General features: G+C 38.6%; 1 protein-coding gene across 1 annotated transcript in view; it reads left to right on the top strand.

Moving 5' to 3' along the window:
• MGAM2 (maltase-glucoamylase 2 (putative)) overlaps nucleotides 1–23555 on the top strand; it is a 130751-nt gene extending 107196 nt beyond the window's left edge. The window contains exons 46-48 of the mRNA XM_035254554.3: nucleotides 967–1016; nucleotides 17434–17607; nucleotides 18926–23555. Coding sequence (XP_035110445.2) covers nucleotides 967–1016; nucleotides 17434–17607; nucleotides 18926–21760 — 3059 coding nt within the window. The 3' untranslated portion in view covers nucleotides 21761–23555. The remainder of the gene's footprint in view (nucleotides 1–966; nucleotides 1017–17433; nucleotides 17608–18925) is intronic.
• The last annotated feature ends 281 nt before the right edge of the window (nucleotides 23556–23836 follow it).

The following is a 23836-nucleotide window of genomic DNA, read 5'->3' as shown; positions in this document are numbered from 1 at the left end:
GGAGATAGATTTTATATACTATGTCACTGGTGACTTAGAAAGGGTCAGATTCCATGGAAAAAGGGAACACAGGAGCTGGAGTTTAGAAAAATGTAAGATAAAATTATGAGTTGGGTACGCAGACATGACACGTAAAGGCCACCTTTTTAAGATATATGGTAATAAAAAGGAAACGTGGTGGTAGCTTGACATAAATAGAATGAAGTAAAAGTTTTGTCAGAACACAGTACTCTGGAACATAATGGTAGCTTGAAAAAGCAGAGATGACATAGGGAAAAAGTGATGGAGTAAATTCTACAGAGGCAGAAATGCTTGGAATCTTGAGCACTGTGGGAGGATGAACTAAGAGTAGAGAGAACAATGGTGAAGGTGAAGATGATTATGACTTCTATGACAGAGAGCAACCAATTTTAAGCACTTATTCTGCACAATCATGTTATGTACCTTACTGCCATTAACTAGGTACTACTATCTCCATTCTGTAGATGATAAAATGTTAAGTAAATTGTCTGAGGTTGCACAACTGTTAAGTACAAGAGTTGGGATTTCAATCCATGTCTAAATTGGGAGCCTAAATTCCTAACCACTCACCTCTGCTTTATCATCATAGCCTTTAACATCATAGCTACGTGAACTCCCATGACTACGTGCTTGGTAATAGTCACACAGAATAACCCAACAGTAGTCTCTACACTTCAGCTATGGAATCTATCCTTAATTCAATCCAGATTCTCTCGCATTTGTAACCTTCTGACCTCCACAGCAAGGTACCCATTTCCATTTGCACATCCCAACACTGACATGCAGTGAAATAGTTCCTTAGCCACTATCTTCAGTACTCCCCAGAGAAGTGACAATTATCACTAATTGTGACCCTATTGAGATATTTTCTGATGGTACACATGATTATTTGCTGCAATTGAAGCAACTAGTAGATGTTTATTCTTTTCTTTTCCTTGTTTGCAGATACTTATGAAAATGGAAATTATTTTTTGGCAAACTTTATAGCAGCTCAGGTAAGACTAATATACTACAATTTATAAATCTTTTCCCTGTGTCTACAGATTAAACATTATAGTTAATTGTGTAAATGTAATATCCTACATCTTAATAGGAGGTTCTTCTTGCCTTTACTTTTATAATCCAGGTCTGTTGTCATTAAAATAAGGAAGAAAAATAAGAAAATCCTTATTTTGCCAGTTTTATACCATCTCTATGAAAAGAAACTTGGAATTCATATAATGCTAGTGAAAAAAATGGGAATTTAAATGTATAACATATTTTCCAAAGATAAGAAATTTTCTGGCTGATAAATTTTGGAAGAAAAATGCTATATAAACTCTTTATTATACAACAATGCATAAAAGACAACCTTGAAACCTCAATGGTATCTAACAATAAGCACTTACTTAGCTCATGAGTTTGCAGGGTTCAGAGGATATGGGCCTGGTCTTGGCTGATCTTTGCCAAGTCAGTCTTGGATCTGTTGGGCTGTTTAGATAATCTTGGCTGTGTTCACATACCTAGGGGGTCAGCTGATTTTCATACAATCTAAGATGGCCTTGTGGGAAGGTCTAGATATGATTTCTTCATAATTATGGAAGAGGGCTCAAATAAAAATAAAAGTGGAGATCCATTAGTTCTTTTAAAAATCTTTTTTTTTTGTATTGAGTTGACTAATTTTTCATTAGCAAATGCAAAGTCACATGGTCAAGCCCAGAGACAGAAGAGGGACAGAATGCCTCAAAAGGGGTATGGATTTGTAAGGGCTGAATAATTTGTGACAGTGATGTAATTAATGCACATTGCATATTAAATGATCCCATGGATAATCTGTATAATTTTAATTAGAGTATGAGAAGGATTGTTTTAGGTCAAACCTGGATTCTGCTTGTCTATTTTTATGTAGTCACTTTAAGGAGTAGTATAGCATGAATCTATAACAGCAATTCACATATTTGAAGATGTCTCTGTTATTCCTTTTTTCTTCTTAGAAATATGTATCACCAGGCTAACTTCATGTTTCCTCTATTTCCTGCCTATACTGGTTTCCAGATCTGATTATTCTGTTTAGAATCCAGTTAACCTAGATTTCTTTTAAAACATCATAATTGAGGGCATATTTTAGAGCTGCCCTATCCAGTATGATAGCCACTAGTCACATGTGGCTATTGAGCACTTGAAATGTGACCAGCCTAATGTGAAATATTCAAAAGTTAGCTTAAAAAATTCAAAAATGATTTATGGGCTTCCTGGGCAAGATGGCTGAATAGGAACAGCTCTGGTGTACAGCTCCCAGTGAGACCAATGCAGACTGCAGTGATTTCTGCATTTCCAACTGAGGTTCCCAGTTCATCTCATTGGGACTGTTTAGACAGTGGGTGCAGCCCATGGAGGGCAAGCCAAAGCAGTGTGGGGCACTGCCTCACCTGGGAAATTCAAGAGTCAGGGAACTCCCTGCCCTAGTCAAGGGAAGCTGTCAGGGACCATGCTGTAAGACATGGTGCTATATGGCTCAGATACTCTACTTTTCCCATGGTCTTCACAACCCACAGACCAGGAGATTCCCTTGGTTGCCTACACCACAAGAGCCCTAGGTTTCAAGCACAAAATTGTACAGCCTTTTGGACAGACACCCAGCTACTTGCAGGAGTTGTTTTTTAAACCCCAGTGGGGCCTGGAATGCCAGTGAGACAGAACTGTTCACTCCCATGGAAAGGGGGCTGAAGCCAGGGAGGCAAGTGATCTAGCTCAGTAGATCCCACCCTTACAGAACTCAGCAAGCTAAGATCCACTGGCTTAAAATTCTCGCTGCTAGCACAGCAGTTTGAAATTGACCTGGGATACTTGATCTTGGTGGAGGGAGGGGCATCTGCCATTACTGAGGCTTGAGTAGGCAGTTTTTCCATCACAGGGTAAACTCAGACACTGGGAAATTCAGACTGGGGCAGAGCCCACCACAGTACCGCAAAGCCAGTGTAGCCAAACTGTCTCTCTAGCTTCCTCCTCTCTGGGTAGGGCATCTATGAAAGAAAGGCAGCAGCCCCAGTCAGGGGTATATAGATAAAACTCTCATCTCCTGGGGACAGAGAACCTGGGGGAAGGGGTAGCTGTGGGCACAGCTTCAGCAGACCTAAACATTTCTGCCTTCTGGCTCTGAAGAGAGCAGTGGATCTCCCAGAACAGTGCTTGAGCTCTGCTAAGAAACAGACTGCTTCCTCAAGTGGGTCCCTGACCCCCATGCCTCCTGATGGGGAGACACCTCCCTGCAGGGGTTGACAGACACCTCATACAGGAGAGCTCTGGCTGGCATCTGGCAGTTGCTCCTCTGGGACGAAGCTTCCAGAGGAAGGATCAGGCAGAATTCTTTTCTGTTCTGCAGTCTCTGCTGGTGATACTCAGGCAAACAATGTCTGAAATGAACTCCCAGCAAACTCCAGCAGACCTGCAGAAGAGGGGCCTATTAGAAGGAAAACTAACAAAGAGAAAACAATAGCCTCAACATCAACAAAAAGGACGACCATGGAAAACTCCATCTGAAGGTTACCAACAGCAAAGACCAAAGGTAGATAAATCCATGAAGATGAGGAAAATCTGGCATAAAAAAGCTGAAAATTCCAAAGACCAGAATGCCTCTTCTTCTCCAAAGGATTACAACTCCTTTCCAGCAAGGGAACAAAACAGGAGGGAGAATGAGTTTGACAAATTGACAGAATTAGGCTTCAGAAAGTGGGTAATAACAAACTCTACTGAGTTAAAGGAGCATGTTCTAACCCAGTGCAAGGAAGCTAAGAACCTTGATAAAAGATTAGAGGAATTTCTAACTAGAATAACCAGTTTAGAGAAGAACATAAATGACCTGACAAAGCTGAAAAGCACAGCACGAGAATTTTGTGAAGCATACACAAATATCAATAGCCAAATTGATCAAGCAGAAGAAAGGATATCAGAGATTAAGATCAACTTAATGAAATAAAGTGTGAAGACAAGATTAGAGAAAAAAGAATAAAAAAGAATGAACAAAGCCTGTAAGAAATATGGGACTGTGTGAAAAGACAAACCTACATTAGATTGGTGTACCTGAAAGTGATGGAGATAATGGAACCAAGTTGGAAAACACACTCCAGAACTTTGCCAACCTAGCAAGACAGGCCAACATTCAAATTCAGGAAATACAGAGAATACCACAAAGATACTCCTTGAAAAGACCAACCCCAAGATATATAATCATCAGATTCACCAAGATTGAAATGAAGGAAAAAATGTTAAGGGCTGCCAGAGAGAAAGGTCGGGTTACCCATAAAGGAAAGCCCATCAGACTAACAGTGGATCTCTCTGCAGAAATTCTAGAAGCTAGAAGAGAGTGGGGGTCAATATTCAACCTTCTTAAAGAAAATAATTTTCAACCCAGAATTTCATATCCAGCCAAACTAAGCTTCATAAGTGAAGGAGAAATAAAATCCCTTACAGACAAGCAAATGCTGAGGGATTTTGTCACCACCAGGCCTGCCTTACAAGAGCTTCTGAAGGAAGCACTAAATATGGAAAAGGAAAAATTGTTACCAGCCACTGCAAAAACAAATGAAAGTGTAAAGACCATCAACACTGTGAAGAAACTGCATCAACTAATGGGCAAAATAACAGCTAGCATCATAATGACAGGATCAAATTCACACATAATACTATTAACCTTAAATGTAAGTGGGCTAAATGACCCAATTAAAAAGCACAGACTGGCAAATTGGATAAAGAGTCAAGACCCATCAGTGTGCTGTATTCAGGAGACCCATCTCACATGCAAAGGCACATATAGGCTCAATTTAAAGGGATGGAGGAAGATTTACCAAGCAAATGGAAAGTAAGAAAAAGAAAGCAGGGGTTGCATTCCTAGTCTCTGCTAAAACAGACTTTCAACCGACAAAGATCAAAAAAGATAAAGAAGGGCATGACATAATGGTAAAGGGATCAATGCAACAAGAAGAGCTAACTATCCTAAATATGTATACATCCAATACAGAAGCACCCAGATTCATAAAGCAAGTTCTTAGAGACCTGCAAAGAGACCTAGGCTCCCACACAATAATAGTGGAAGACTTTACCACCCTGGTGTTAATATTAAACAGATCAATGAGACAGAAAATTAACAAAGATATTCAGGACTTGAACTCAGCTCTGGACCAAGTGGGCCTAAGAGGCATCTACAGATCTCTCCACCCTAAATCAACAGAATATACATCTTTTTCAGCACCACATAGCACTTATTCTAAAATTGACCACATAATTGGAAGTAAAACACTCCTCAGCAAATGCAAAAGCATAGAAATCATAACAAACAGTCTCTCAGACAACAGTGCAATAAAATAGGAACTCAGGATTAAGAAACTCACTCAAAACTGCACAACTACATGGAAACTGAACAGCCTGCTCCTGGATGACTACTGGGTAAATAATGAAGTTAAGGCAGAAATAAAGAAATTCTTTGAAGCCAATGAGAATGAGGACACAACCTACTAGAATCTCTGGGACACAGCTAAAGCAATGTTTAGAAGAAACTTTATAGCACTAGATACCCACAGGAGAAAGCAGCAAAGATCTAAAATCAACAATTAAAAGAACTAGAGAGCAAGAGCAAACAAATTCAAAAACTAGCAGAAGACAAGATATAACTGAGATCAAAACAGAATTGAAGGAGAAAGAGACATGAAAAACCCTTCCAAAAAATTAGTGAATCCAGGAGCAGGTTTTTTCAAAAGATTAACAGAATAGATAGACCACTGGCCAGATTAATAAAGAAGAAAACAGAGAAGAATCAAATAGGCACAATAAAAAATGATAAACGGGAGATCCAACAGAAATACAAACTACCATTGGAGAATACTATGAACACCTCTATGCAAATAAACTAGAAAATCTAGAAAAAATGGATAAATTCCTGGGCACATACACACTCCCAAGACTAAATCAGGAAGAAGTCAAATCCCTAAATAGATCAAAACAAGTTCTAAAATTGAGGCAGTAATTAGCAGCCTACCAACCAAAAAAAGCCTAGGACCAGACAGATTAACATCTAAATTCTACCAGAAGTACAAATAGGAGCTGGTGCCATTCCTTCTGAAACTATTCCAAACAACAGAAAAAGAGGGACTCTTCCCTAACTCATTTTATGAGGCCAGCATCATCCTGATACCAAAACCTGACAGAGACACAGCAAAAAAAGAAATTTTCAGGCAAGTATCCCTGATGAATATTGATGTGAAAATCTTCAATAAAATACTGGAAGACTGGATCCAGCAGCACATTAAAAAGCTTATCCAAGTTAGCTTCATTCCTGAGATGCAAGGCTGGTTCAACATATGCAAATTGATAAATATAATCCATCACATAAGAGAACCAATGAAAAAAACCACATGATTATCTCAATAGATGCAGAAAAGGGCTTTGATAAAATTCAACATCTCTTCATGCTAAAAACACTCAATAAACTATGTATTGCTGGAACAAATCTCAAAATAATAAGAGCTATTTATGACAAACCCACAGCCAATATCGTACTGAATGGGCAAAGCTGGAAGCATTCCCTTAGAAAACTGGCACAAGACAAGGATGCCCTTTCTCACCACTCCTATTCAGCATAGTTTTGGAAGTTCTGGCCAGGGCAATAAGACAAGACAAAGAAATAGAGTATTCAGACAGGAAAAGAGAAAGTCAAATTGCAGTTGCTGAGGACATAATTTTATATTTAGAAAACCCCATTGTCTCAGCCCAAAAACTCCTTAATCTGATAAACAACTTCAGCAAAGTCTCACAAAACAAAGTCAATGTGCAAAAATTACAAGCATTCCTACACACCAATAATAGAGAGCCAAATCATGAGCAAACTCCCATTCATAATTGCTACAAAGAGAATAAAATACCTAGAAATACATCTTACAAGGGATATCAAGGACCTCTTCAAGAACTACAAACCACTGCTCAAGGAAATAAGAGAGGACACAAACAAATGAAAAAACATTCCATGCTCATGGATAGGAATAATTAATATCATGAAAATGTATTACTATCAAAAGTAATTTATAGATTCAATGTTATCCCCATCAGCTGCCATTGATTTTCTTCACAGAATTATAACAATCTACTACAGATATATACTACAGATATATCTACTACAATCTACTGCAGATATATAGACCAATGGAATAGAAAAGAGACCTCAGAAATAACACTACACATTTACAACCATCTGATCTTTGACAAACCTGACAAAAACAAGCAATGGGGAAAGGATACCCTATTTAATAAATGGTGTTGGGAAAACTGGCTAGCCACATGCTGAAAACTGAAACTGGACCCCTTCCTTACACCTTATACAAAAATTAACTCAAGATGGATTAAAGATTTAAATGTAAGACCTAAAACCATAAAAAAACCTAAAACAAGCCTAGGCAAATCTATTCAAGACATAGGCATGGGCAAAGACTTCATGACTAAAACACAAAAAGCAATGGTAACAAAAGCCAAAATAGACAAATGGGATCTAATTAAACTAAAGAGCTTCTGCACAGCAAAATAAACTATCATCAGAGTAAACAGGCAACCTACAGAATGGGAGAACAGTTTTGCAATCTATCCATCTGACAAAGGGCTAATATCCAAAATCCACAATGAACTTAAACAATTTTACAAGAGAAAAAAAACCATTGAAAAGTGGGTGAATGATATGAATAGACACTTTTCAAAAGAAAATATTTATGCAGCCAACAAACATATGAAAAAGAGTTGAGCATCACTGGTCATTAGAGAAATGCAAATCAAAAGCACAATGAGATACCATCTTATGCCAGTTAGAATGGTGATCATTTAAAGGTCAGGAAACAACAGATGCTGGAGAGGATGTGGAGAAATAGGAATGCTTTTACACTGTTGGTGGGAGTGTAAATTAGTTTAACCATTGTGGTAGACAGTGTGGAAATTCCTCAGGGATCTAGAACTAGAAATACTATTTGACTCAGCAATACCATTATTGGGTATATACCCAAAGAATTATAAATCATTCTATTATAAAGACACAGGCACAGGTTTCACAATAGCAAAGACTTGGAACCAACCCAAATGCCCATCAGTGTTAGACTGGATAAAAGAAAATGTGGCACATATACACCATGGAATATTATGCAGTCATAAAAAATGAGTTCATGTCCTTTACAGGGACATGGACAAAGCTAGAAACCATCATTCTCAGCAAACTAACACAGGAACAGAAAACCAAACACCACATGTTCTCACTTATAAGTGGGAGTTGAACAATGAGAATATATGGGCATAGGGCAGGGAACATCACATACCAGGGTCTGTCGGAGGGTGGAAGGCAAGAGGAAGGATAGCATTAAGAGAAATACCTAAAATAGCTGACGGGTTGATAGGTGCAGCAAACCACCATGGCACATGTATGCCTATGTAACAAACCTGCATGTTCTGCACGAGTATCCCAGAACCTAAAGCATAATGAAAAAAAAATTCAAAAATATCTTATGAGTATTTTTATATTTAAAAAATGTAATAATGACGTTTTGGCTATATCACATAAATAAAATATATTTTGAAATTACCCTTTTTCTTTTCACTTTTTAAAAAAATGTTACTACTAGAAAATATTAAATTACATATATAATTTCTGTTATATTTCTATAAGACAGCATAGACTTCCATATTGCCTACTACCTCTCTTTACTAGATTCTATATTTTTCTGCTATTATTACATTATGTTATTTTTTAACACATGTATCAGATGTTTGGCACATATAAATATCCTGGTCAGCTTAGACATTCAAATTATTCTCACAGACATGATTATCAGGTCATGTTGCTCCATCCTGCATTTGTCCCTCTGAAACTAACTGTAAAACTTTGTATACTAATAAATGTGTATCTTCTCTGCTCTTAAATTGAGCAGTTGAGTTGAAGACTCTAGATATTTTTTCCTCTCAAATATTATTTTAATGAAGCTATTGATATGGAAGTCCTGAATTTTAGTGCTATTTCTACTGCTATTATGCAAATTAGGAAAGACACCCCATTTAATATGTTTTTTAAAAAAACTTGTAAGACATTACATTGCCCTTTAATAACTTCTAATTCCAAAATTTCATTTTTCTGATAAATTAATGCTTATTTCTGTGATGTTTGATAGATTTTTTTTCCTTAAGAATAAATGGCCTGAAATGAAAGAAAGCTCTCAACTTTTCCTGGGGGTAACTATTATCAGTGGTTTCCTGGCTAGTAAACCAGCTTGTGGCAGTGGGAGATGATTTGTAGCAGTTGCTAATTCCTGTAGTGTAGCTACTCCCACCATCTTAAGCAATTTTAAGCATCAACTGGCTTGCAAAATTCCAGGGAATTTAAAATTAACTCTCTCAAATCAATAAGAACTAGCTTTAGAACCCATTTATTTTGAGCTATATCTTTTTTTTTTTAATTTTTTATTGGATTTTAGGTTTTGGGGTACATGAGCAGAGCATGCAAGACAGTTGTGTAGGTACACACATGGCAGTGTGCTTTGCTTTTCTTCTCCCCTTCACCCACATTTGGCATTTCTCCCCAGGCTATCCCTCCCCACCTCCCCCTCTCACTGGCCCTCCCCTTTTCCCCCCAATAGACCCCAGTGTTTAGTACTCCCCTTTCTGTGTCCATGTGTTCTCATTTTTCATCACCCACCTATGAGTGAGAATATGCGGTGTTTCATTTTCTGTTCTTGTGTCAGTTTGCTGAGGATGATGTTCTCCAGATTCATCCATGTCCCTACAAACGACACAAACTCATCATTTCTGATTGCTGCATAATATTCCATGGTATATATGTGCCACATTTTTCCAATCCAGTCTATTATCAATGGGCATTTGGGTTGATTCCAGGTCTTTGCTATTGTAAACAGTGCTGCAACGAACATTCGTGTACATGTGTCCTTATAGTAGAACGATTTATAGTCTTTTGGATATATACCCAGTAATGGCATTGCTGGGTCAAATGGAATTTCTATTTCTAAGGCCTTGAGGAATCGCCACACTGTCTTCCACAATGGTTGAACTAATTTACACTCCCACCAACAGTGTAGAAGTGTTCCTTTTTCTCCACATCCTCTCCAGCATCTGTTGTCTCCAGATTTTTTAATGATCGCCATTCTAACTGGCGTGAGATGGTATCTCAATGTGGTTTTGATTTGCATCTCTCTGATGACCAGTGACGATGAGCATTTTTTCATATGATTGTTGGCCTCATATATGTCTTCTTTCGTAAAGTGTCTGTTCATATCCTTTGCCCACTTTTGAATGGGCTTGTTTGTTTTTTTCCTGTAAATCTGTTTGAGTTCTTTGTAAATTCTGGCTATCAGCCCTTTGTCAGATGGGTAGACTGCGAAAATTTTTTCCCATTCTGTTGGTTGCCGATCCACTCTAGTGACTGTTTCTTTTGCTGTGCAGAAGCTGTGGAGTTTCATTAGGTCCCATTTGTCTATTTTGGCTTTTGTTGCCAATGCTTTTGGTGTTTTGTTCATGAAGTCCTTGCCTACTCCTATGTCCTGGATAGTTTTGCCTAGATTTCCTTCTAGGGTTTTTATGGTGCCAGGTCTTATGTTTAAGTCTTTAATCCATCTGGAGTTAATTTTAGTGTAAGGTGTCAGGAAGGGGTCCAGTTTCTGCTTTCTGCACATGGCTAGCCAGTTTTCCCAACACCATTTGTTAAACAGGGAATCCTTTCCCCCTTGCTTGTTTTTGTCAGGTTTATCAAAGATTGTATAGTGGTAGATATGTTGTGTTGCCTCCAGTGCCTCTGTTTTGTTCCATTGGTCTATATCTCTGTTTTGGTACCAGTACCATGCTGTTTTGATTACTGTAGCCTTGTAGTATAGTTTGAAATCCGGTAGTGTGATGCCCCCCGCTGTGTTCTTTTTGCTTAGAATTGACTTGGCTATGCGGGCTCTCTTTTGGTTCCATATGAAGTTCATGGTGGTTTTTTCCAGTTCTGTGAAGAAAGTCAATGGTAGCTTGATGGGGATAGCATTGATTCTGTAAATTACTTTGGGCAGTATAGCCATTTTCACGATATTAATTCTTCCTAACCATGAACTTGGAATGTTTCTCCATCTGTTTGTGTCCTCTCTGATTTTGTTGAGCAGTGGTTTGTAGTTCTCCTTGAAGAGGTCTCTTACGTTCCTTGTGAGTTGTATTCAAAGGTATTTTATTCTTTTTGTAGCAATTGCGAATGGCAGTTCGTTCTTGATTTGGCTTTCTTTAAGTCTGTTATTGGTGTAGACGAATGCTTGTGATTTTTGCACATTGATTTTATATCCTGAGACTTTGCTGAAGTTGCTTATCAGTTTCAGGAGTTTTTGGGCTGAGGCAATGGGGTCTTCTAGGTATACTATCATGTCGTCTGAAAATAGAGACAATTTGGCTTCCACCTTTCCTATTTGAATACCCTTTATTTCTTTTTCTTGCCTGATTGCTCTGGCTAGAACTTCCAGTACTATATTGAATAGGAGTGGTGAAAGAGGGCATCCTTGTCTAGTGCCAGATTTCAAAGGGAATGCTTCCAGTTTTTGCACACTCAGTATGATATTGGCTGTTGGTTTGTCATAAATAGCTTTTATTACTTTGAGATACGTTCCATCGATACCGAGTTTATTGAGGGTTTTTAGCATAAAGGGCTGTTGAATTTTGACAAATGCCTTCTCTGCGTCAATTGAGATAATCATGTGGTTTTTGTTTTTGGTTCTGTTTATGTGGTGAATTACGTTGATAGACTTGCGTATGTTGAACCAGCCTTGCATCCCCGGGATGAATCCTACTTGATCATGATGAATCAGTTTTTTGATTTGCTGTTGCAATCGGCTTACCAATATTTTATTGAAGATTTTTGCATCTATGTTCATCATGGATATTGGCCTGAAGTTTTCTTTTCTCTTTGGGTCTCTGCCAGGTTTTGGTATCCAAATGATGTTGGTCTCATAAAATGATTTGGGAAGGATTCCCTCTTTTTGGATTGTTTGAAATAGTTTTAGAAGGAATGGTACCAGCTCCTCCTTGTGTGTCTGGTAGAATTCGGCTGTGAACCCGTCTGGACCTGGGGTTTTTTTGTGTGGTAGGCTCTTAATTGCTGCCTCAACTTCAGACCTTGTTATTGGTCTATTCATCGTTTCAGCTTCCTCCTGGTTTAGGCTTGGGAGGACACAGGAGACCAGGAATTTATCCATTTCTTCCAGGTTTACTAGTTTATGTGCATAGAGTTGTTTGTAATATTCTCTGATGATGGTTTGAATTTCTGTGGAATCTGTGGTGATTTCCCCTTTATCATTTTTTATTGCATCCATTTGGTTGTTCTCTCTTTTATTTTTAATCAATCTGGCTAGTGGTCTGTCTATTTTGTTGATCCTTTCAAAAGACCAGCTCTTGGATTTATTGATTTTTTGAAGGGTTTTTCGTGTCTCAATCTCCTTCAGCTCAGCTCTGATCTTAGTAATTTCTTGTCTTCTGCTGGGTTTTGAGTTTTTTTGATCTTGCTCCTCTAGCTCTTTCAATTTTGACGATAGGGTGTCAATTTTGGATCTCTCCATTCTCCTCATATGGGCACTTATTGCTATATACTTTCCTCTAGAGACTGCTTTAAATGTGTCCCAGAGGTTCTGGCACGTTGTGTCTTCGTTCTCATTGGTTTCGAAGAACTTCTTTATTTCTGCCTTCATTTCATTGTTTACCCAGTCAACATTCAAGAGCCAGTTGTTCAGTTTCCATGAAGCTGTGCGGTTCTGGGTCGGTTTCTGTATTCTGAGTTCTAACTTGATTGCACTATGGTCTGAGAGGCTGTTTGTTATGATTTCAGTTGTTTTGCATTTGTTGAGCAGTGCTTTACTTCCAATTATGTGGTCAATTTTAGAGTAGGTGTGATGTGGTGCTGAGAAGAATGTGTATTCTGTGGATTTGGGGTGGAGAGTTCTGTAAATGTCTATCAGGTTTGCTTGCTCCAGGTCTGAGTTCAAGCCCTGGATATCCTTGTTGATTTTCTGTCTGGTTGATCTGTCTAGTATTGACAGTGGAGTGTTAAAGTCTCCCACTATTATTGTGTGGGAGTCTAAGTCCTTTTGTAATTCATTAAGAACTTGCCTTATGTATCTGGGTGCTCCTGCATTGGGTCCATATATGTTTAGGATCGTTAGCTCTTCTTGTTGTATCCATCCTTTTACCATTATGTAATGACCTTCTTTGTCTCTTTTGATCTTTGTTGCTTTAAAGTCTATTTTATCAGAGATGAGAATTGCAACTCCTGCTTTTTTTTGCTTTCCATTAGCTTGGTAAATCTTCCTCCATCCCTTTATTTTGAGCCTTTGTGTATCCTTGCATGTGAGATGGGTTTCCTGGATACAGCACACTGATGGGTTTTGGATTTTTATCCAATTTGCCAGTCTGTGTCTTTTGATTGGTGCATTTAGTCCTTTTACATTTAGGGTTAATATTGTTATGTGTGAATTTGATACTGCCATTTTGATGCTAAGTGGCTGTTTTGCCTGTTAGTTGTTGTAGATTCTTCATTATGTTGATGCTCTTTAGCATTCAGTGTGATTTTGGAATGGCTGGTACTGGTTGATTCTTTCTATGTGTAGTGCCTCTTTTAGGAGCTCTTGTAAAGCTGGCCTGGTGGTGACAAAATCTCTGAGTACTTGCTTGTTCGCAAAGGATTTTATTTTTCCTTCACTTCTGAAGCTCAGTTTGGCTGGATATGAAATTCTGGGTTGAAAGTTCTTTTCTTTAAGAATGTTGAATATTGGCCCCTACTCTCTTCTGGCTTGTAGTGTTTCTGCCGAGAGATCTGCTGTGAGTCTGATGGGCTTCCCTTTGTGGGTGACCCGACCTTTCTCTCTGGCTGCCCTTAGTATTCTCTCCTTTATTTCAACCCTGTTGAATCTGACAATTATGTGCCTTGGGGTTGCTCTTCTTGTGGAATATCTTTGTGGTGTTCTCTGTATTTCCTGCAATTGAGTGTTGGCCTGTCTTGCTAGGTGGGGGAAATTTTCCTGGATGATATCCTGAAGAGTATTTTCCAGCTTGGATTCATTCTCTTCGTCCCCTTCTGCTACACCTATCAAACGTAGGTTAGGTCTTTTCACATAGTCCCACATTTCTTGGAGACTTTGTTCATTCCTTTTTGCGCTTTTTTCTCTAATCTTGGTTTCTCGTTTTATTTCATTGAGTTGGTCTTCGACTTCAGATATTCTTTCTTCTGCTTGGTCAATTCGGCTATTGAAACTTGTGCTTGCTTCGCGATGTTCTCGTATTGTGTTTTTCAGCTCCTTTAATTCATTCATATTCCTCTCTAAGTTATCCATTCTTATTATCATTTCCTTGAATCTTTTTTCAAATCTTTTTTCAAGGTTCTTAGTTTCTTTGCATTGATTTAATACATGATCTTTTAGCTCACAAAAGTTTCTCATTATCCATCTTCTGAAGTCTAATTCCGTCATTTCGTCACAGTCATTCTCCGTCCAGCTTTGTTCCCTTGCTGGTGAGGAGGTTTGGTCCTTTCTAGGAGGCGAGGTGTTCTGGTTTTGGGTGTTTTCCTCCTTTTTGCACTGGTTTCTTCCCATCTTTGTGGATTTGTCCGCTGGTCGTCTGCGTAGTTGCTGACTTTTCGATTGGGTCTCTGAGTGGACACCCAGAATGTTGATGATGAAGTATTTCTGTTGCTTGGTTTTCCTTCTACCAGTCTAGCCCCTTCGCTGTACGAGTGCTGAGGTCCGCTCCAGACCCTGCTTGTCTGGGGTGCACCTCTAGCAGCTGTGGCACAGCGAGGGATGCTACCAGTTTCTTTTTCTGCTATCTTTTTCCCAGGATGATGCCTGCCTAATGTCAGTCTTTTGGATATAGAGGGGTCAGGGAGCTGCTTGAGGAGACAGTTTGTACTTTATAGGAGCTTAATTGCTGAGCTGTGAGCTCTGTTGTTCATTCAGGGCTGTTAGGCTGCTATGTTTGATTCTGCTGCAACAGAGCTCATTAAAAAAACCCTTTTTTTTCTCAAATGCTCTGTGTTGAGGGGTTTGGGCTTTATTTTTGGATGTCCCTTGAGGTCCTGCCCAGCTAGGATGCAGACTAGCCACTGTTTGCCTGCCAAGGCTCCGCCCTGCTGTTGTGAGGCTCGCCCTGGCTCTGCTCTTCTGCTGTGTTCTCCACCATGCCCTGCGGCAGAGTCTCTCTGTTGTAGCGGGTTGCCTCGGCAACGGCAGGCTGCGTCAGCAGTGGGCGTGTATCTCAGTACGGACAGGTTGCCTCGGCAATGGCTGGCTGCATCAGCAATGGGTGTGTATCTCAGTTGGGGCGGGTTGCCTTGGTAATGGTGGACGCCCCTCTCCCTCAGAGCGTCTCGGGCCATCTGCACGGGGCTTGTTTGAAATCGCGGTTTTGTTCGTCCCACTGGGCCACCCCTAACGCTCTGTCCCTGCAATCCCCTGGGCTGGCCCACTGTCCAAGTCTAGCTCAGTCTCAAGTCTAGCCCTCTCACGTCTCTGGTGGCCGGTTCAAGGGGCACCCGGACAAGCGCGCCCTGTGGGGAGCGCTGGGTAGGGCCAGCCACTGCCACCTCGGCTGCTGGCTTCACCGGGCGGAGGTTCTGCCTGGCGTCCTGCATCTCCTCTTCACTTGGGAATTTCCCCGTTCCGTGGGCAACAAAGATCAGTCTGGAAATGCAGCTCAGACACACTCTCCGCGGACACAACGAGAGCTCCAATCCTGGGTTGTTCTCACAGCGCCATCTTGAGTCCTTGTCCGAGCTATATCTTTTTTCTTGATTTTTCCCTTGTTTCTGCCTGCCCAGTAGCGAGTCTTGTTCATCCTTAATGCCTATTGAATAGGGTTCTTTTTTCTCTTCTTACTGCAGCCATAATAATTGAGAAATGCATAGCTTCACTCTACTACAACTATCTCCTTGATTTGTTGCATAGAATCTTCAAAATCTTACCTTCCTTAACCTACCTGGCCTCATGTCTCTGTTTACTCAGCACCAGCTGTGGTTGCCCTTGCACTGCTCAATGAATGTGCCTTTGTTCAGTGTGTCCCTGTACCGCTATTTCCTGTATCATAATGAATCCTTCCCATCCTTCCAGGAGTTCTGAAGTTACATGTCCTTCCTAAGTTCTCCCTTGATCCTCTTCCTCCCATGTAATTTTTCCTCTCTTCACACCCATGAAAATAACCACTGTGATTTTCACTTGGGCCTTCATCATTTGCCATTTTATTATTTATATCTTAGTGTTATAACCCCTGTATTACTACTTACACAATTCATGACTTGGTTAACTTCCTGTGTTTCTTGCACACTGTCCTTAGTCTAGGGACTGTTTGCCACACTTCTTTGCTCACTCTAAATTAATTCGTGTGGTAGTATGTACAGGGGCACCTTGCACTTCCAACTTTACCTATGTTATCTAGCCTTGTTGCCTTGGACTACTCACTTCATTTCCCAGAGCTTCAGTTTCCTTATCTCTAAGATAGCAATACTGATATTTTCTGTTAGAAATGATTATTAGAATACTTATAATGTAGGGAAGATAACTTTTATAATGCTGGTACAATAAACTTATTTTCAGCATTATCAAATTTATTATAGTAGGTAGTCAGGAAGTATGTCTTCATGAAGTGTGTAGAGAGTGGAGTTATAGTTACCAGAGTCTGGGATGGGGTGGGGGCCGTAAAGAGAGGTTTGTTAGTGGGAACAAAGAGACAGTTAAATAGCAGGAGTGAGTGCTTTTGTTTGATAACACAGTAGGGTGATGACAGTTAACAGCAATTTATGGTATATTTCAAAATAGCTAGAAGAGAAGATTTGAAATGTTTTAATGCAAAGAAATGATGAATGTGTCCGGGTGCAGTGACTCACACCTGTAATCCCAGCACTTTGTGAGACTGACGTGGGTGGATCACAAGGTCAGGAGTTCGAGACCAGCCTGGCCAACATAGTGAAACCCCATCTCTACTAAAAATATAAAAATTAGCTGGGTGTGGCTGCACACACCTGTAGTCCCAGCTACACAGGAGGCTGAGGGGGAAGAATTGCTTGAACCCATGAGGCAGAGGTTGCAGTGAGCCAAGACCATGCCATTGTACTCCAGCCTGGGTGACAGAGTGAGACTCTGTCTCAAAAAAATATGGTAAACGTTTGAGGTGATGGAGAACCTAAATACCCTAATTTGATCACTACCTATGGTATATATGTATCAAAATATCACCTGTATCCCATAATATGTATAACTATTATGTATCAATGAAAATCTAAATATATAAATAAAAAGAGCAAACAGATATAACAAAAGTAAATTTAGGTTTGTTAATATTTTAATATGGATCATAGTCTATCAATATATGATGTATTTTTTTCTCTTTATAAATTCTTTATAGAACGTCTTGCAAATCCAGACCATACACAATAAGTATTTGAGTGACTCAAATCCACTAAAAGTTGGATATATTAGAATCTGGGGTATGAACTCTACCTATGTGACACAAGTCAGTTTCACCTATGACAACCAGCAATTTATGGAGAGAAATTTCAATAGCGACCCTTATAAACAGGTAGGTCTGAAAGGAATATTAGCATATCACAAGGAAATTTTTTCATTCTGCAAAATTATCACCAATAATTCTGATAGCAATTAAAATTATCATTGTTATATTATCATATATTAAAAGGTTATAAATATGTGCAATAGATATGTTCCTGAAAAGTAGCAAATGTTGAATCATATTGTAAAATGTGCAACATTAGTGGTCTTTTCAGTATAGCCTAGGGGTCAGTGATCACTGGCCTGATGAGATCCTCTCCATGTATTTACCAAAGAGACTGCTATGTTTTGATAGGTTGGTCTTCCACATGAGCAAAATAAAACTTATTTCTGCTGTAGAGGCTAAAACAAAGGAAAGGGTGATTCCCTAAAGCTGTTGAAGGTTTCCCCATCCTTCCTGCAGTTATTCATGTCCCTGGTCAAACTGATGGATCTTATGGGTGGATGAAAATTGGCAGTAAACTGTGGCAATCATCAGGTGAATATATTCACCTGTGGTATAAGATAAAAGGTTGACAAAACAGGGGGACATAAACAGCAGGCCCTACCTGAGGATTCTAGAACTAACTAAACTAGAATTTTGGAAGATGAAATACCAATCGTTACCAAAGCAACTACAAAAAAAAGTATCTGACTTTTAGAACATAAGACTTCATAAACACAGAATCAGCAACCCATAATGAATAGTTTAGAAAAGTGAAAATGGATAACCATAGTTCTTTTTTTCTAAAAGGTGAAATGGGCACCCTGATGGTATTTGGACTCTGGAAAATGGCCCCTCTGAGTGCTCAAATAGATACTCTCCCTTTAAGCTCTTCTGGGCATTTACCTTAAAGCATTTTACCTAGACCACTGAGTTCAAAACTACTCTTTGCAAGTAATTGCTTCTAGTTAAGATTGTGTAGAAAATCCTTGAAGTTTTAAAAAAACTCTATGGCGTATCTGATGCCTATTATGTGCCAGACACTGTCCTGTTTGGAATGAGGAAAACACAAAACCACCCTGCTGTCAAGAGGACTAAAACCCAGTGGCAAAACAAAGAGATTTTAATAAATGTTGGTTTTAATCACAGCTACAAATATTTGTGAACAATAAGGTTCTGACTAAATGAAGTGAAAAGAAACAGCATAGGGATTATGCACACAGAGCATCTCTCTGTATTTATCTGACTGGAATCAACGTGACCTAACCTAAAAAGGAATGTTTATATCTTATGACAGGAAAGGAATGAATATATCATTTTTTATTAAATTGTAATTTAAGAGGTGACCTACATGTAGGTTTAAGAAGTTCTGAAATACCCATTTATGTCTTTTCTTTTCTGGCAGACACTAACTATTCAATTGACTGACAAGATCATCAACCTGGAAAAGTTAACTGAGGTTACCTGGATTTATGGTGGTCCTGTCCTTCCTACTCCAACTAAGACAAGTACCATCACGATGAGTTCTCATCCTTCTCCATCTACTACTAATGCTACCAGTTCTGAGACTATCACTGGTTCTGCCAGTGCAAACACTACCACTGGCACTACTGCTACTGCTCCTATCACAACCACCCCTTTTGCAACAAGTACTGTTGGTGTTACAACTAGTACTACTGTTCCCGCTACAACTTCTCCTTTCCCTACAAGTACTATTAGTGCCAGCACTAATGTTACTGCTCCTATCACAACCACCCCTTTTGCAACAAGTACTGTTGGTTTTACAACTAGTACTACTGTTCCCGATACAACTTCTCCTTTCCCTGTAAGTACTACTGGTGCCAGCACTGTTGCTAATGTTCCTACCACAGCTATACCTTTTGCAACAAGCACTATTAGTGTTACAACTAATACTACTATTCCTAGTACAGCTGTCCTTTTCCCTACAAATACTACTACTGGTAGCACTAATACTACTCTTCCTATAACAATTACACCTTTTCCAACAAGTACTATTAGTGTTACCACTAATACTACTGCTCCTGATACAATTATGCCTTTCCCTACAAATACTACTACTGCTAGCACTAATGCTTCTGTATCTATCACAGCCACACCTTTTTCAACAAGTACTATTGGTGTTACAACTAGTACTACTGTTCCTAATGCAACTGCTCCTTTCCCTACAAGTACTACTAGTGGTAGCACTAGTGTTGCTGTTCCTGTCACAACCATACCTTTTGCAACAAGTACTATTGGTGTTACAACTAGTACCACGCTTCCTGATATAACTACTCCTTTCCCTACAAGTACTACTAGTGCTAGCACTGTTGCTACTGTTCCTATTACAACCACACCTTTCCCTACAAATACTGCTGATTCTAACATTAGTAATACTGTTTCTAATGCCACTATGCCTTCTTCTACAAGTAGTACCACTGTGAGTACTATAGTTACTGTTTCCATTTCAATGACTCCTTCTCTGACCAGTACTGCTGATGCCACCCTTAGTACTACTGTACTTATTGCCACTACTCCTTCTCTAACAAGCACTACTGATGTTAGCACTAATACTACTATTTATAATATAAGTACTCCTTTTCAAACAAGTACTACTAATGCTAGCACTACTACTAATGTTGCTACTATAACCACTACCTCTTATACAAGTACTGATGATACTGTTCCAATTACTGCTATTCCTTCTCTTGCAAATACTGGTGTTGATACTACTAGTAATAGTTTTTCTATTATGACCACTTCTTCCTCTGAAAGTACTAATGCTACGAACACTATTGTTATGATAACTACTTCTCCTACAAGTGCTGATGTTGCTAGCACAAATAATGAAGCTTCTGTGACAAATTCTCTTTTACTGACAATGTCTGCTGGTAATAGAACTAGTAATAGTATTTCCATATCAACTACTTCTTCTGGTAATATTGTTCCTATTGTGACTACTCCTTCTCCAAGTACTGATGCTACTAATACAGGGAAAAATACGACTCCTGGCATAACTACTTATTACCAAACTTCTCCCACCACTCCTACCCACAGTCTTACTTCTATTCCTAGCTCTACTACTCCTATTTCGAGCATGTTTCTAACAAGTAATACATTCACTACTGATAAAATTACTAATTTTGCTACCCCTACAAATGCAAACACCATTATTTCCAACACTCTTGATACAAAAAGTACCATGATAATGGATGCTACAGTTGCTACTACCAGCACCAAAGATAATACCATGAGTCCAGATACAACAGTTACTTCCACAGACAAATTCACTACACACTTCACGCAGTTCACTGCTCCCCATTCTGCTACTACTACAACTCTAGGCTTAAGCCACACATCATTAGCTCCTACAAATCTTCCTAGTGTAGGCACCATTGATACTACTGCTGCCAGCACTACAGCCCCTATAATGGATTTAGTTACTACAAATATTATAACTATCACCACAGAGGGAAACACAAATACAACTACAGGAGTTGCTGCAGCTACTATGATGACAAATACTACTTCTACAGAAACTACCACTGAGGTAATTTCAACTCTACCTCATATAGGCACACCTGGTGCCATCACCACAGATGACATGTCTCCAACGGCACTTGCCACAGATACTGCCACTACCTATCCTCCAGATACCCCTAGTTATGCTTCAAATACCACCTCCACAGACACTGGAGATGCTACTACACCAAATACCACCAATGCAAACATTACCAGGATAATGCCAGGTGTTATAGATGTTGTAGGTACTCCCACGACTGTGAATGTTAGCATCACGACTATTCCTATTTTGAATACTTTTTCTACTACTTCAGACACAATAATTACTAGTACTGAAGACTCTGCCACTTCCTCACATATAAACACTGCAGATGTTACATCTACTACTAAAACTACTGCAAGTGCCATTACAGTACATAGTACCACTATAACTACACATATTTTCAACACAAAAACTACACATTTAATTACCAGTTCTGATACAGCCTTTACAAACACTTACATTTCAAGTACCACAGTTTTTCCCATCACCAATACTATAAATAGTACGGGTCAGGCAGTAAATGTTACTGATGCAGATAACTCTAACAGTGTTACAGGTAACACGACACACATTTCTGTTTCAAACATCACAACAGCCTCAGACACAATAACAGCTACTGGTCTAGATTTAGAAACTTCCCATATGGTAACAACAAATTCTACTACTGGGGAGTAGTGGCTAGTTATTTACCTATTACTGCAACTAGTGCTACCACAGATACTACAAATATTACCAAATATGCTTTAAATATTGCCACTCCTAATAGCACAATACATACCTCTACTACTGCACCTACTTATATTGCAGATGCCATAAATGCTACTCTAGTTCCATGATTACTACTCAAGGCAAGACAGTTACCTCAGATAACCCCTTCAGACAACTATTACAGATATAGAAAGTCAGTTATGAGATACTCTATTTTATGCTACTTAAGTTTCCACAAATGTTAGTACTCTAGCCACAAAAGACACAGCTACTCCAAACACTGTCATCATTGCAGACATGTTGAGGAAGGCTTACAATCCTTACAGCTTTCACCAAAGAAACTGTGGGTACTTATTTTGCAGCCATAATATGTACTCTTTTTCTTTTAAATTATAGTTATTATTTTTATAACCCCATCAATTAAACGACAGATGTTTTTTATGTCCTATATATCCTTGCTGTAGATTTCACGGGTAATTTTGGATCTCAGATAACACCACATTAGGCTCTATAAATACCATTGTCTTAGATGTAGTTATTAAAATAGTTCAACTTGTTTCTTGAGTCACATGACATAATGCCATAACTGAGAGCACTGGTGATACTCCCGGTACTCAAATGGCTTCTATACCAAGAGTTATTAATATTACAATAGAGTATGTAATTAGTCATGTTAAAAAATGCACTTTATTCTCCTATGAACTTTTCCAAATGGCATAGCTACCAATAGAGTCATTTGCATTACACATACTAGTAGTATTATTGCTTCTGAAGAGTTCCTAACCATAGCTACAGATATGGAAAATGCTACCATTGAAGGTCTTGTATAACCTTACTTCAGGCATTGAAATAATCTTAAATTATAAATATTATCTATTGGTTTTACTATCATAGAAAATAAACTGATTATATATCCTAAAAACATAAATTCCTGAACTTTGCAACCATTATTTTATAGGTACTACTAATACTCTTACTATAGATTTTTTAAGTACTTTCACTTATAGACAGTATTCTCAAAATTATAATCAATCTAAATTATGAGATAGTCTTAAAGCCTCACTGTTACCACCAGTGACTGGCTCTGACTCTAGTATAAATCAGAAATTATCCAGATAGAGGTGAGAATGTAAATATATGGCATAAGGAAGACAGCCTCTGCACTGAAATCACAGTTCATAATCTTATTTGTGTTTTCTTCTTTTCATACAAGCTTTTCCCTTATAATTTCACTGTCCAGACTCTCCTTCATTATGTTAGGGTTATCAGTCTGTTCCTGATCTTTTAGATCCAAATTCATCATTTATCCTTGATCTAGTCTTTTCTTAGGTCACTCAGACCCCCAGGAGTAGACCCATGGTTATTACCAAATCTGACCAGTTGGGTACTTTGAAGGGTTAATGTTGGGACAGTATTCTCAAAGTTTAGTTCATGGATCCATGGGGTGCCACAAGTTCTTAAAATCTACTTTCATAATGCTTCTAAGTTACCTGTTTTTTCAGTCTCATTGTCTCATTAGTATATAGTGGCATTGTCCAGAGACTCTATGCTGTATTGTGTCACAATAGATGAATATAGAAACAGAAAAAACAATCTAGCTGTCTTCTATTAAGCTAGATATTAAACAGATTTATAAAATGTAAAATAATGCCATTCTTCTTACTAATTTTTTTTTTGCTTTGGAAAATATAGTTAGTTTTCATTAAAAACATATTTTTTGTTATCACAAAGTGAATGTTATTTTTTATGAATGAAAAATAAATATTTAAAAATATTTTACAAATGACTCAATTTTGATTTCTAATGCAGCAAGTATTAGCAGATATAACCCACATAAATAAGGCATAATGCCCTCACTAATTTTGAATGTAAAAGGGTTCTGAGACCAAAGAGTTTGAGAACACCTTCCTTTAAGTGGGCATAAAACATCCTATTTCCACTCTCACGTCCTAGTCAAGTATATTATCAACTTCCCCAGCATGCAGGCACTCCAGCATCTATAACTTACTCCACATGAATATCTTCCACTGTCTACAAAGACAT

Source organism: Callithrix jacchus, chromosome 11, assembly GCF_049354715.1.
Source record: "Callithrix jacchus isolate 240 chromosome 11, calJac240_pri, whole genome shotgun sequence".
Classification (NCBI taxonomy): Eukaryota; Metazoa; Chordata; class Mammalia; order Primates; family Cebidae; genus Callithrix; species Callithrix jacchus.
Note: the sequence above shows the minus strand (reverse complement) of the source record. Positions and strands in the feature narration are given on the sequence as shown.